Below are 14,519 nucleotides of genomic sequence, written 5' to 3' on the forward strand. Positions count from 1 at the left end.
TTTGACAAGAAAATTGCAAGGATAATTATGGTATAGCTTACGCATATAGGATTAATCTATTAAATTATTAGTCCCTTCTTAATTAAGGAAATTAGATTAATTCAGTATAAATAATTTTTTACTCATATGAGATACTAAGGACGCACAGATAATAAATGTTGTTAGGCAGATCGTGCCAGTGAAAATGAAAATGAATTTGAATTTATTATTGTAATTATTTATTATTTGTGGTTTAATCATTAATGCAGATACTTGCTAGAGCATGATTATCATATTGATTTTCATATCCAAGGCAAGAGTGATTCAAAATTAATAAATGAATCCACCTAATAAGCTGATTAAATAAATAGGAAAGGAGTAAAAAAAGTTGGTGCTTTATATAGTTAGTTACGTGTTACCCTGTTCGTCATCCATATTTATTATGGTATCCACAATTTAATTACTATCATAAAGTGGTGGTGTTTTTATTGGTTGTTTCACATTCAAGTCAACTTCTACTCATGACCGATTACATCCCATTACAACCCTACCGCCTCCATATTCTATTGCATATATTGCTGATTTATGCACTACAAACACAAACAAATAAAAATCACATCACTGAATATTTTGGAGTCTATTTCTCAAATATCTGAAGGAGGTGCGTTCTTAAAGTGTTGTAATTTTGAGCTTAATAATGTGACAAAGTGGTGAATATGTATTTTTAAATATTCGTTTTGTGTGGATGGAACTTCTCACATTGCCAAACTTTTCTCTGACAGCAGTAGAAAAACTGTAAGCAATGAATTCTGGGTATCATGGAAGTGGACCAGGCAATGAACAGACTTCAAACTCTCGGAGGGGTAAGAAACCATGCCGTCGACACTCAACACAACAAATACAACAGCTTGAAATTTAAGATTAAAATAAAGCACAGTTGATTTTCTAATCGTTGATTTATAATCTTTTTACACAATTTTATTTATTAGTTTATTTTTTTAAAATATAGCGATCAAAATTTAGATCATGCTTGCCATTTTTGAGTGTTCTTTTTTCGTACAATTCCATTTTCTAGTTATTGAAGAATATTAAGTGTTTGTAATTTTTGAGTAAAGTAAAAGAGATTCCATATTTGTGAATCAGCCTACATGTATAGGGTAAAATTTTAAAAGTTGTTAAAGAATACACACAATAGTGGGATGGGTGGTTTATTTTATGCAATAAAATATTCATATGAGGCCCACCCCAATGTGAGAGCCCTGTAGAACTTCCGTGAACAGCAAAAAAATACTTTTTTAGAATAGGTTGTGGTTAAAACTTTGTTGGTACAGTAGTTAATTTTGAACTTTTTTGCTTTTGGTGGCATATGTACAGAACTAAGTTGTTGGTTCGACTGTTTTAGATATTTATTTTAAGGATTTCAAATCCCAGAATTATTTTGGATTTATTCCATTGTAAACGTAAATATTTTTCTAGTGATTGATGGCAATTATGCAGGTTCTTTAACGAATGTCCAAAACCAAATGAGAATCAGAGGCGACAATTGTGCAGCAAACTAGTACTTGATCCCGATCAGATAAAGTTTTGGTTTCAAAATAAAAGAACTCAGATAAAGGTGCCATATATATGTTATGTATGGTTGATTTATGCTAATATATTCATATCTCCCATTTCACTGCTGATAATTAACATTGAGTGTTTTAAATATTTGAGGCTCAACAAGAGAGAGCCTACAATGGCACCCTTCGATCTGAAAATGAAAGATTATACTATGAGAATTCAGCAATGAAAGAGGCAATTAATAACATCATATGCCCGACTTGTGGTGGTCCACGTCTTGGTGAAGAAGAAAGGCAACATAATCTACTGAAATTAAAAATAGAAAATGCATTGTTGAAAGAAGAGGTGATTGTTTCCTTTCACTTTTTTTTAATTAAAAAAATAAAAAAAATTCACAGGTACCTAGGTAGGGGATGGAATAACTCTACCTCGTCTGTGAATAGAAATACTTAGAACAAAGGAGTGATGCATTTATTCCTTGCCTAAAGGAAAAAATCCACTTTTGTATTTAAGTCTTGAAAGAAGAGAGGTGAACTCATTTTTGTTACATTTTGCAGCATGCGCGGATGCTTAAGGGAATTGATGGCGTACAAATATTGGCCTTAAATTATGTGGAAGGACGGGATGAGCACAAACATCAGGGCAGAACAATATAAACACATGTTCGACCAAATAACTTCCAGGCGTCAAAGGCCTTTATTTATGTTTCAGCGTTACTTCTGTTAAATAATCGTCAGCCTTTAATTACAAAAGGGCAACTTGGTCTTGTTATTTATCATAGTGTTTTTGTTCTTTATAAACATTTTTTGTGTGTTGAATTCTATGGTTGGTTGTTTTTGATATTAAATAGACATTCAGGGTTTCTTCTCATTATCCGCCATACTTTACAGAATTGGAGATCCTTTTTAATTTTTTCACACTCCAATCAATTTCTGAAGCCCATCAACGGGCTTTGCTCACAGAGAAACAAGCTACGATTCTTGGTGGGGAATAATTATCAACTGTAAAAAATTCAATCAGTAGCTCGCATGGCTGGCCTGCCCACACGGCTGCCAATAACCCTCGTTGGCAGCTGGGTCTTACGGCAGAAAGTGGTTCAAGCAACACCCTACCTGTAATATCCTGGTCAACATATTAAATTAGTCAACGTTAGACCAAAAAAAGGTCAGCAAACTAAATTTGAAAAGTTAGGCGTTTAGGATTAAAACAAGCCTCATCTCATTCTCTTTATTACATTAGAAATAACCAAAGGAAGAATTCATATACAAAAAGAGAGCAGCGAGACAGAGAGAAGAGAAGAAAAAATCAGCAAATAAGAGGGGGAAGCTAGGAATTGGTTTCTCTTGAAGCTTGGAATTAATTCCTTGTTCGTAAACAACAGAAGGTAAGATGGGAAACTACATTAATTTCAAGAATTTGTTGTTGTTTACATGTGTGTTACTAATCATATGAAATGACCCACGTGGGGGTCCTCATATTTGGATACGTGGCAAGCATGCAAAAGGGATCAACATCCGAAACTGTCAAATTAAGCGTCGAGATTGTTTCACTGAGAATAGCCGAAGTGGCCTATCCTTCTTTCCGAGGTTGTTTACCTTTTGCTATCAAGCTCCCTGAGTATCCGAAGTCCTTTACAACCAGAAAAAGGGTCGGGCAAGCACGTCTTCAAAGCTGACTATTGATGTTAGCTGATGTGACATGCACAGTTAATAAATGTTAGGGATGTCAGCCTAGGTTTGTAGAGTACTGACTTCTTGTTAGAAGTCTACAAATATAATTAATGTAATAGAGTTGATGTGACACTAACGGTCGGCAGATCTGGCCACATGTATCTAATCTAACGATAACCACGTCGGCCTGATCATTATAAATAAGTTGTATCAGTGAAAAGGATCTTGGAAAATATAGATAAGAGAATACAATATACTTTCGTTGCCTACTATTCATCTCCTTCTACAAATATACTATTACTAGTTTACATACTGTGAAATATATCCACGCGTACACTATCTTTAACGCCACCTGTTGGTCATTTTTGGAGGTGAACAAATTGGCGCCGTCTGTGGGAAGCTTGGAACAGCTTGACAATGAGAACACCACAGAAAAGGTAATGAAATCTGAGTTTTCAAAAGGATCAAGAGCAAAAATCCTTGAATAAAGGAAAACGATTCCAAGAATAGAGCCAAAGAAAGGCTATCCATCGAGAAGGGACAGCCATGAGTCCGACAAAGAAAGAAATCGCACCAAGACAGGCTAAAGAATGCTTTGGTAAGGAGACATCCTAGTAGAGTGCCCCAATAATCTAGGAGTCATTGCCAATCGCCACCAAATAAATGGCTTAAGGCGCATGCCCAAGCTAGCAACAAGGCTCACTAGAGAGTTAGCCGTCATCACCGCAAATGTGAGGACCATATCTCGGTAAAATTCTATAATGCGAAAACTATTGGAGCGTATGCAAGGTCAACTGGCTAACTCCTTACAAGTCGAGTAGGTTATTTCACTAGAAAGAGAGGTGGATATGGACATGATTACCAACTACGTCATAGACCAAATGATCGAGGATATTGCCATTCCATTGGCATGCAGCAGAGCTAACGTGCTAAGAAGATAGGATAGTGTCTTCGGCAGGCTTGATCCTATAAGAAGCAAATAGGATCGACCCCCCATTTCACCTGCTCAGGCCAGTTGCCTTCCTATTTCCTTGAATCGGCCACGTCCATCCAATTCCTTGTTAGATGGAAATCAGCATGGACAACCTCAACTAAGAACCACAGATGAGTTCGCCCATAGATACATGGATCCCCCACCTAGGAATAGGTGTAAAAGATAAGCTTCACTAGCTCGGATGCAAACTAACCAAGATTGATCATGTGAGAAGACAATGCATAAGCCTAGGGAAATGTCCACATGAAAAACAAAGCAACTTGTCACCACAGGTGAAGTCCTCTCACAGAAAGAGGTACTAAGACATATAACTTCTAGGCCGAACTTCACAACCTCTGTCGACATAAGCTGACCTTCACAGCAAGTCAGTGAACTAAGGACATAAAACCTGCAAAAAAGTGATTCGCTGTGTTTCCTATCCCAGACAAAGGATATAGACAGGAGATGGAAGCCTTGAGAATTATCCTCACGAAAAAGACAAAAGGTATCGTCTGAAAAAATGAGCCCCAATCTTTGCCACCTCAGATTAGCTTCTCTTATGGAAAGAGGCGCTAAAGCATATAATTACCGAGGCAAGCCCAATAACATTAGCCAGTAGGAGCTAACCCCTTAACAACAGCGGCTTAAAAGTGCGATTTGTTGTCCTCCCCAGTCAAAGCAGCTTAGGCATAAGCCGCATAAAATTATATTATCTAAGGGGCTTAAAAGATGAAGGCCGACCCTCCTATTTTAAGGCTAAAAACTTTAGCCCCATCCAAGTAAGAGAATCAGAATGGGTCAAAGAGGGCATCACCCTACCCTATGTATAGCCTCAAACTGAGCCATGTAAAAGAAATCTGTTCAAAGAAGAGGTAGAGATGAAACCATCTCGGTCAAAGCACCAAATATAGAAAATGAAAAGGGAAGACGCCACATGGAACCATCCCCAAAATACAAAGACACCCTAGAAAAGAGGACCATGCACTAGCCGTCAACAGCCTCTCAAAATCGAAAGATACGCACACAAGCCAAAAGGCTTCCAAAGATGAGGGCCTCAGCCTCTTTCATAATGTAATTGAAGTAGGCAACTTCGGCACACAACCTTATCTCTTTCAACAAAAACTTTAGGCAACATCTATTATAGATACTGATACAAATGTTTATTAAGTTATCTCGCTTTACATTTACGTTTGAATTGCTGATAGCTTGTATGTAACTTAAGGCTAGCATATTTCATGACCCTTTATAGCGCTCTTACTAGTATACGTGTCATTTTATACTATTTTTGGGCAAGTAACATGACATGGCCTACTCCATACCACAAAGATGAAGTTACCAAAGCACTCAGCAAAATGCATGACATTTTTCGTGGCAATTCCTTCGAAGGAATAGAAAAAAGTAGCCCAAAAGGCATTAGCCTATAGAGGCACTTTAGAATGTGAGCTCGATGGCAAACGTCAATGAGGTTCAGCCCAAGAGGTCGTACCTCGGTAAGGGACGTTAAAACCCGAAGGGGTTTATCTTAGAAATAAAAACTGGCCCCAAAGGCAGAATAACGTGAAGGGTTTGACCCTATAAAGCTGAAATATGTCACCTATAAATGGATAAAAAACACAGGAGGACTACTGCAAGGGCAGGACCTTCTCGAAATACCCCCAACTATGAAGCAGTAACGATTTAAAGTCCAGTTCAAACACATATTCACATAAAAAGGTAAATATTTTATTCATTATTCCAAACACATTGCAATCAAGGGCAACCAGCCACTTACAAAGCATCAGAAAGTGCTCACAAAAACAATGAAAAATGATCAACAATGATAAAGCATAATCAGTATAGCAGACACATAAACCGCTGAATCTCTTACTTTTTAGTACTTCTGCCGTATACTGCAACCTTTACAATTGTGGGGTCTGTCAGACCATGTTGAAACTCAAAGCTATCGCTACAATACACTCTTCCAAGTAAATGCTAGTAGAGGAGATAGCCTAGCGGCCCAGAGGAGGCACGTTGGTACCAATTCCTGTGGATATACATAGTGCGACCCAAGGCACTTCGGATGGAATTTATACCCTATTGCAACATGATTTATTGAAGGTAATGGGCCACCCTTCGCACTTCAGCATTGTTCCCAGTGCATTCAAAGAAGAGTTTGCTGAGGCTGCATTTTCATTTTTACGGATCCAAGCATCCTGTACACTGTACCCAAGGACCACCCAATTTACACTTCATAGCATTATCCAAAACCAAGCAATTCCTCACATCAACTTTCCTCAAAATCCACCAAGTACAAGTATGATTTTTGTTCATATTGTAAAGAAACGAGACAAAGCAAGTGACATCAGCAAATGAATGTTCAAGAATGAGCCTTTTATCGGCAAACACTTGCATTTTTAACCATTAAATCTCAAAGATCCGGACCATCCAAATTTGGGTCACTTACAGACCATTCGTTAGGATCAACATTTCAGCTTCAAGACCTAGATCAAAACATGTAGAATACGTTGAAAATTGAGAGCACCGTCTTCCTCAGGAAGGCCAAACAGCAGCATAGCAATCCGTGGTAATAAATTGTGAAAGACGTTCAAACTATCCAAGCCGTCTCACATAGCATGTAACTTCGCTTAACACAAATCACCTCGGATTTTACATTCAGTAACTTGGGCATTTATAACTTTGACTTTCCATATACGTTGATCAAAGGCCACTTATATGTACAAGGCACATATGCCTCGGCCCCTGTCCTGATGGTCATTGACATAGACATTTGGCAGATTCTTGAGAATATGCAAAAAATTGGACTTGGGGGATTGGCGTTATGGATTTCTTCATTTGTTCGAAGTTGATCAAGAGAATGTAAATTCCATGTATCCTATGAATGATTGTACATAGATTTGGGGACTATTTTTATTAATCATACAAAATGACCCACGTGGGGGTCTTCATATTTGGACACATGGCAAGCATGTAAAAGGAATCAACATCCGAAGCTGTCGAATTGAGCGCCGAGGTTGTTTCACTGAGAATAGTCGAAGTGGCCCTATCTTTCTTTCTGAGGTGGTTAATCTTCTGCTACCGAGCTCCCTAAGTATCCGAAGTCCTTTACAAACGGAAGAGGGTTGAGAAAGCACGTCTTCAGAGTTGACTACTAATGTGACGTGCGCAGTTAATAAGTTTTAGGGATGTTAGCCTTGGTTTGTAGAGTGGCTAACCTCTTATCAAAAGTCTATCAATGTAATTAATGTAATAGAGTTGATGTGTTCATTAAGGGTCGAAAGATCAGGTCACGTGGATCCACTCCAATGGTAACCACATCGGCCTGGTCACTATAAATAAGCAATTCTTGTATCGATGGAAAAGATCTTGGAATATATAGATAAGAGAATACAGTATATTTCCATTGCCTAATGTTCATCTCTTTCTACAAATATACTATTACTAGTTTACATACTATGAAATATATTCACATGTACACTATCTTCTAATGACACCTGTTAGCCATTTTCGGAGTTCAACAATGTGTATTGAAATGGGAAAAAAAAGATGGTAAATACCAAGATTCTAAAATGGGTAATGTGCAACAATGTATTACAATCAAGCATCAAGCATTACAAGCATATACGTGCCTATGTGAAGCATATGTATAATTATGCATTTTAATTATTTAATATTATTTTAAATATTCTAAACTAATAAATAACTAAATGCAAAATCATTTTCATCGTTCCCTTATTTTAACTCGAGAATTTCTATTACTTCTTGTAGATGGTAAGATATTATTGTTAACCTCCTCCTCCTCACAACCATCAACAATCCAAGATTTTGTATTATTAGCATTAATTGCTAGTAAAACTAGAGGAAGATTGAAAAAGAAGGAGGATTGAACTTGATGCAAATAGTTTTCAACTCTACGATTTTAAATATCTTTGATTTTTTCAAATGTTAAAATCCTACATATTTTTGTACCTAATTCATGGGCTAGGATGATTTGGGCTAATTTGATGTTTGTTGGGCTCAATTTACATTTTTTAAGTTATAAAAATGAGTTAGACTTTGTTAGGTTAATTTTGACACAATTTTTAATACAAATACATGCATATGCAGTCAAGGAAATGGGTTGATTGCATTACCATATGCATACTCTATATGAGAGGCATTTTAGAATACTCGTAGATACATGAAATGGAAAAAGATGGTTTAAATTAACTAGAGAAGAAAGGATAATTACGAACAAAAAATGGAATCATAAAGAATGAAATTCAATGGCATTACATGGGATTTTTTAATTTATATGTGTAAATGTGCTTTGTGATTAAGTAATTGATATTATTCAAGCTTTATCCAACTCCGAAAGAAAGGAAAATGGAGAAGAATTTGAATTGGGATTTTTAGTAGCCACTAAGTTTTTATTCAACTTTTGGAAAAGAACCTTTTGATACTGGAGTCAGAGCCACTCTGCCACACAACCAAGCTATTTTGCATGACTCATTTTATAGAGAATGTAGTCATTATTTTTTGACACATTTTATTTTATTTTTTTCCTATCATTTTTGCATCACTTGTAAATAGCTATATGGGCTCATAATTTATTTGTTTAAATAGTGAAATCGTTAAAATTCGATTGGTTTCTATTGCATTGTTATGCTTTGGTTATTGAAAGGGCCAGTGATCACATTTAGTTGTAAATATTGTAGTTGGGATAGGATAATTTTTAGTTCAAGCTGGTTATTCCAAATTATAGATAAGATAATGATGAAAGTTTGTTAAAAATAAATCTTAATAAGTTGCATATTTAGTAGCCTTGATGGTGGATCGGACCACTAGTTGGTATTCATCATCAGCCCACGTCATTCTTTAGGTCCATTAGTGTTATCTAGAGCAACTCATATCACTACCTACATGCACCCTTGTCTCACTGGCAACAGCAACACGCCTCTGGTGAATCCAGTTTCTCCAGCAACTGCTCGAGAGGTAGCAATTTGTAGTGCTTTTCGTTTGTTGCTTGTAGCCATCATCAAACAGCTTGTCCAAATTGAAAAGCTAAAAAAAAGTTCCATTTGGATGAAGGTGAGGAGATTGGTTAAGGTGGTGCTCCTATTTTTTATGTCGAGGTGGATGAAGATGTTCCTTTAGAATTGGTGGGTGGGATGTTGGTCAGGCCTTGGTCATGAGACCGCCTGGATGATGAGGAAAATTAGCTGGCAAGATATGATATAAAAAGTGATCAGCCCCCAAAGGCAAAACCTACCTGAAAAGGGGATTCATATTGAATTGCGCTATCAAGAGAAAATTTTCTATTTCATTATTGACTAGGGGAGTTGTGAGAATGTTGGGTCTTTCGAGGTTGTTAAGATGTTAGAGCTACAACCAGAACCCCAACCATAACCATATCGCGTTTCTTGGCTTAACTAAGGTAACGACGTTACCATTGATCATTGTATCATTACTTTTTTATTAATTGTAGTAATTATTTAGATCATGTGTGGTGTGATGTGTTTCCATTGGGCACATGTCAATTTTTGCTGGGTGTCCGTGGAAATCTAATAGAAATGTTCTGCATGATGAAAGGCATAATATAATTTTGTGTTTGGTGGGTCTAAAATTTTACTACGACTAGAGAAAGATAACTCTAGCATGTCCTCTGTTGGGCAACAATACACATTTGTTGACATAGGCAGTTTCAAGAGGAGTCTTTGGTGTCTAATGTGGTGTTTATCGTAATTGGCAAAGAATGTGGTTACGATCATGCAGTTCCTTCTAGCATTTACCTTTGCTGGCCAAATTTGCTGATGTACTCCTTCTAACTTGTTATTGGCTTTGCATCTATTATGAGAAAACTAACGCCATATTTATCTGGTCCCTGAAACTACTCTACCCAACCATCTTCAATGTGTTGAGTAGTAAACATGATTTTTGGACTAAATAATATGGGCTTAAAGATTTTGCTTATAGGCCCAAATGAATTAAAAGGCCCAACATGCCTAGCATTTCTAGAAATATTATCTAGAAAAATCTATATAAATATCTACTAGAAAAGTCTATACAAATATCTAAGATATGTGGTCTTATAGAGAATATCTAGAGAATTCTAGGAAAAACAAATCTGTGGTCTAGGTGTTTCTAGAAAATTGTGTGGACTAGAAGTTTCATGTAAACACTATATAAAGGGTAGTGTCCTCCATTTTGTAACAAGCCAAAAAGTGTGTAAATCTTGAAGTTGAGAAATACAAGTTTTCTTTTGTTCACTTCATTCTTCCTATTAGTGTTGTCCTTCTTAAAAACTTTAGCCAATTAAAGTTAGTAAACCCCTATTTCCTCCAACAAACTGATATCAGAGCCCTAAGATTCTTGTGAAAATGACAAGTGGGATGATTCCTTTTCAAGTTCCCCAACTCAACAAGGATAACTACGACAATTGGAGCATAAGAATGAAAGCGTTGCTCGAGTCACAAGATGCATTGGAGATCGTAGAGAAAGGCTACACAGAGCCAGAAGACGAGGTCGCTCTATCCCAAGCACAAAGGGATAGTTTGAAAGCTGCAAGAAAGAAGGATAAGAAGTCACTCACCCTCATCTATCAAGCCTTAGATGAAGGCATGTTCGAGAAATTAGCTTGTGCTACTATAAGTAAGGAAGCATGGGATATCTTGCAAAACTCCTACAAAGGAGTTGAGAAGGTGAAAAAGGTTCAATTCCAAACACTTCGAGGTGAGTTTGAAGCTTTACATATGAAAGAATTGGAATCAATTTCTGATTATTTCTCTAGAGTATTAGCTATTGTGAATCAATTAAAGAGGAACGGAGAAAAGTTGAATGACACTCGATTAATTGAGAAGATACTTAGGTCTTTAGATTCTAAATTTGACTACATAGTTGTAGCCATTGAGGAATTTAAAGATTTAGACAGTATGAGTGTTGATCAACTCATGGGATCTATACAAGCCCATGATGAAAGACTAAAGAAAAGGTGAAAGAAGAGCTATTAGTGTAAGCTCTTCAAACAAAGCTCACTTTGAATAAGGATGAAGGAAGGTTCGATAGTATAAGAACCCAAAGAGGAAGAGAATGAGGCCAAGATCGAGGAAGAAGTGCATTCTATAAGGAGGAAAGAAAACAAAGCTCATTTTTCACCAGAGGTCGTGGAAGAGGAAAAGGTACTAGACAAAATGAAGGGCCAAGGTATGACAAATCTCAAATTAAATGTTACAATTGTCAAAAACTTGGTCATTATGCTTTAGAATGTAGAAATATTATTGACCAAGTTGAGGAGAAAGCCAACTATGCTTGTCGGGAAAGTGAAGTGAATCCTGCACTACTGTTTGCTTACAAAGCTGAAGAGAGCAGAGAAAATAACACCTGGCATTAGGACACAGGAGCAAGCATCTATACGTGTGGAAGAAAAAACATGTTTGTGGAGCTTGACGAATCAGTAAGCGAAAATATTACCTTTGGAGATGAATCCAAAATCCCGGTGAAAGGAAAAGGAAAAATCTTGATCTGCTTGAAAAATGGTACGCATTGGTTTATCTCAAATGTCTATTATGTGCCCAATATGAAGAATAACATTTTAAGTTTGGGACAACTCTTAGAGAAGGGCTATGATATATATTTGAAAGATCATAGTCTTTCAATAAGAGATCAAAGGGAAAATTTGATTGCCAAAGTCCCTATGACAAGAAATAGAATGTTTGCATTAAGCATTCAAATTGATGTTGTCGAATGCTTAAAAGCTTGTTTTAAAGATTCGTCCTGGCTTTGGCACTTGAGATTTGGGCATCTTAAGTTTGGAGGCTTAAGTTGTTGAGTAAGAAGAAGATGGTAAAAGGTTTGCCTCCAATAAATCATACAGATCAATTATGTGAAGGATGCTTACTTGGAAAGTATTTAAGGAAATTTTTTTCAAAAGAAGCATCTACAAGAACTAAGAAGCTACTAGAACTTGTACACTCGGATGTTTGTGGGCCATTCAATCCAAGCTCTCTTGGTAAGAGCAGTTACTTTTTTCTTTTTATTGATGATTTTAGTAGAAAGACTTGGGTCTATTTTCTCAAACAAAAATTGGAAGTTTTGGAAACTTTCAAAAAGTTTAAAACTTTTGTTGAAAAAGAAAGTGACTATAGTATAAAAACCATGAGTTCAGATAGAGGAGTAGAATTCACCTCTAAAGAGTTTGAGAAATATTGTGAGAAGAATGGAATTCGTCGTCCATTGACGGTTCCATACTCCCCACAACAAAATGGAGTAGCCAAAAGAAAGAATAGATCCATTCTTAACATGACCCGTTGTATGCTTAAAAGTAAGAGATTGCCCAAAGAACTTTGAGTCGAAGCTGTTAATTGCACCGTGTATCTATCTAATCGATCACCTTCTAGAAGTGTTTGGAATAAGACACCACAAGAAGCATGGAGTGGAAGAAAGCCCAGCATCTCTCATCTATAAGTATTTGGGAGCATTGCATATCCTCATGTACCAGATCAAAAGCGGTCCAAGTTAGATGATAAAAGCGAAGGTATGTTTTTATCAGTTATGACTCTCGTTCTAAAGGCTACAAGTTGTATAATCCAAACTTGGAGAAGATCATCATAAGTAGAGATGTCGAGATTGATGAAGAAGGAGCTTGGGATTGGGGCGTCCAAGAAGAAGACTATGACTTCTTATCATTCTTTGATGAAGAAGAACAATAGAATGGAAAGCAGCAAGAGATTATCAGTCCACCTCTATCACCTACTCATGGAGATGCTTCTCTATCATCTTCACAAGGAGAAAACTCAAGCGAAAGGACACCACGGATAAGGAGCCTACAAGAGCTATATGAGGTAACAGAAAATCAAAATGATCTCACCCTCTTTTGTCTTTTTGCCGATTGTGAGCCAATAGGGTATGGAAAAGTGTCGCAAAATAAAAGATGGAGGGATGCGATGGATGAAGAGATTATGGCTATTGAGAAAAATGACACTTGGGAGCTGACAATTCTTCCCAAAGGAAAGAGAGCGATCGGAGTTAAGTGGGTGTACAAGGCAAAGAAGAACACTAAAGGAGAAGTAGAAAGATACAAAGCAAGATTGGTTGCTAAAGGATACAACCAACATTTAGGAATCGATTATGAAGAGATATTTGCTTTTGTTGCTCGTTTAGAAACCATAAGATTAATTATCTCTCTTACAGCACAAAATAAGTGAAAGATTTTTCAAATGGATGTGAAATCAGCTTTTTAAATGGTTATCTTGAAGACGAAATTTATGTGGAGCAACCAATGGGCTATAAAATAAAAGGACATGAGGTAAAGTCTTGAAACTAAAAAAGACTTTATATGGGTTAAAACTAGCTCCAAGGGCATGGAATAATAGAATTGACAAGTATTTTCTCGAAAAAATAAAATGCCCTCACGAGTATGCCCTTTATACAAAGGTAAATGAAAAAGAAGATATTTTGCTTGTTTGTTTGTATGTAGATGATCTTATATTCACAGGAAATAATCAAAGTATGATCACTGAGTTTAAGAAGGTAATGGCTCAAGAATTCGAGATGACAGATATCCGCTTCATGGCCTACTATTTTGGGATTAAGGTAAAGCAAATGGAGAATTGCATCTTTATCTACAATTAGGATATGTGAAAGAAATTAAAAAAAAAAATCAATATGAAGTATTGCAAGCCTGTATACACCCCCATCGAATGTGGAACCAAGTCGTCGAAGAATGATGTAGGTAAAAAAGTAAACCCAACACTTTTTAAGAGTCTTGTTGGAAGTCTAAGATATTTGACGTGCACAAGACCATATATCCTTTTTGGAATTGGGCTCATCTGTCGCTATATGGAGACACTTACCATGACCCATATGAAAACTACAAAGAGAATTCTTCGCTACATCAAAGGTACACTTGATTATGGCTTAGTCTATTCATCATCTAATGAATTCAAACTTGTTAAATATAGTGACAGGGATTGGGGTGGAGACAGTGATGATAGAAAGAGTATGATTGAGTATGTGTTTTACTTGGGTGACACAGCTTTCACTTGGAGCTCAAAGAAGCAATCGATCATAGTACATGTGAAGCTGAATCAGTTGCAGCTACATCAAGTGTCTACCATGCAATTTGGTTTAGAAACTTGTTGAAGACGCTTGGAATATCACTAGAAGAGCCAACCGAAATCTATATCGATAACAAATCGATATTAGCATTGGCAAAGAATCTAGTATTCCACGATAGAAACAAGCACATTGATACAAGATATCACTTCATAAGAGAAAGTATTACAAAGAAAGAAGTGCAGCTGAAATATGTAACCTCCCAGGAGTAGATCGCCGACATTCTCACTAAGCCACTCAAGCATGAT

At 36.6% G+C, this 14,519-nt stretch overlaps 1 protein-coding gene across 1 annotated transcript; it reads left to right on the top strand.

Moving 5' to 3' along the window:
- The first annotated feature begins 10,538 nt into the window (after positions 1 to 10,538).
- Positions 10,539 to 11,548, top strand: LOC111366724. Its single transcript, XM_022987425.1, has 2 exons — positions 10,539 to 11,149; positions 11,317 to 11,548. Exons 1-2 carry the CDS (start codon positions 10,539 to 10,541, stop codon positions 11,546 to 11,548), a joined length of 843 nt encoding a protein of 280 aa, XP_022843193.1.
- Positions 11,549 to 14,519: the final 2,971 nt, after the last annotated feature.

This window comes from Olea europaea, chromosome 18 (assembly GCF_002742605.1).
Source record: "Olea europaea var. sylvestris chromosome 18, O_europaea_v1, whole genome shotgun sequence".
Lineage (NCBI taxonomy): Eukaryota > Viridiplantae > Streptophyta > Magnoliopsida > Lamiales > Oleaceae > Olea > Olea europaea.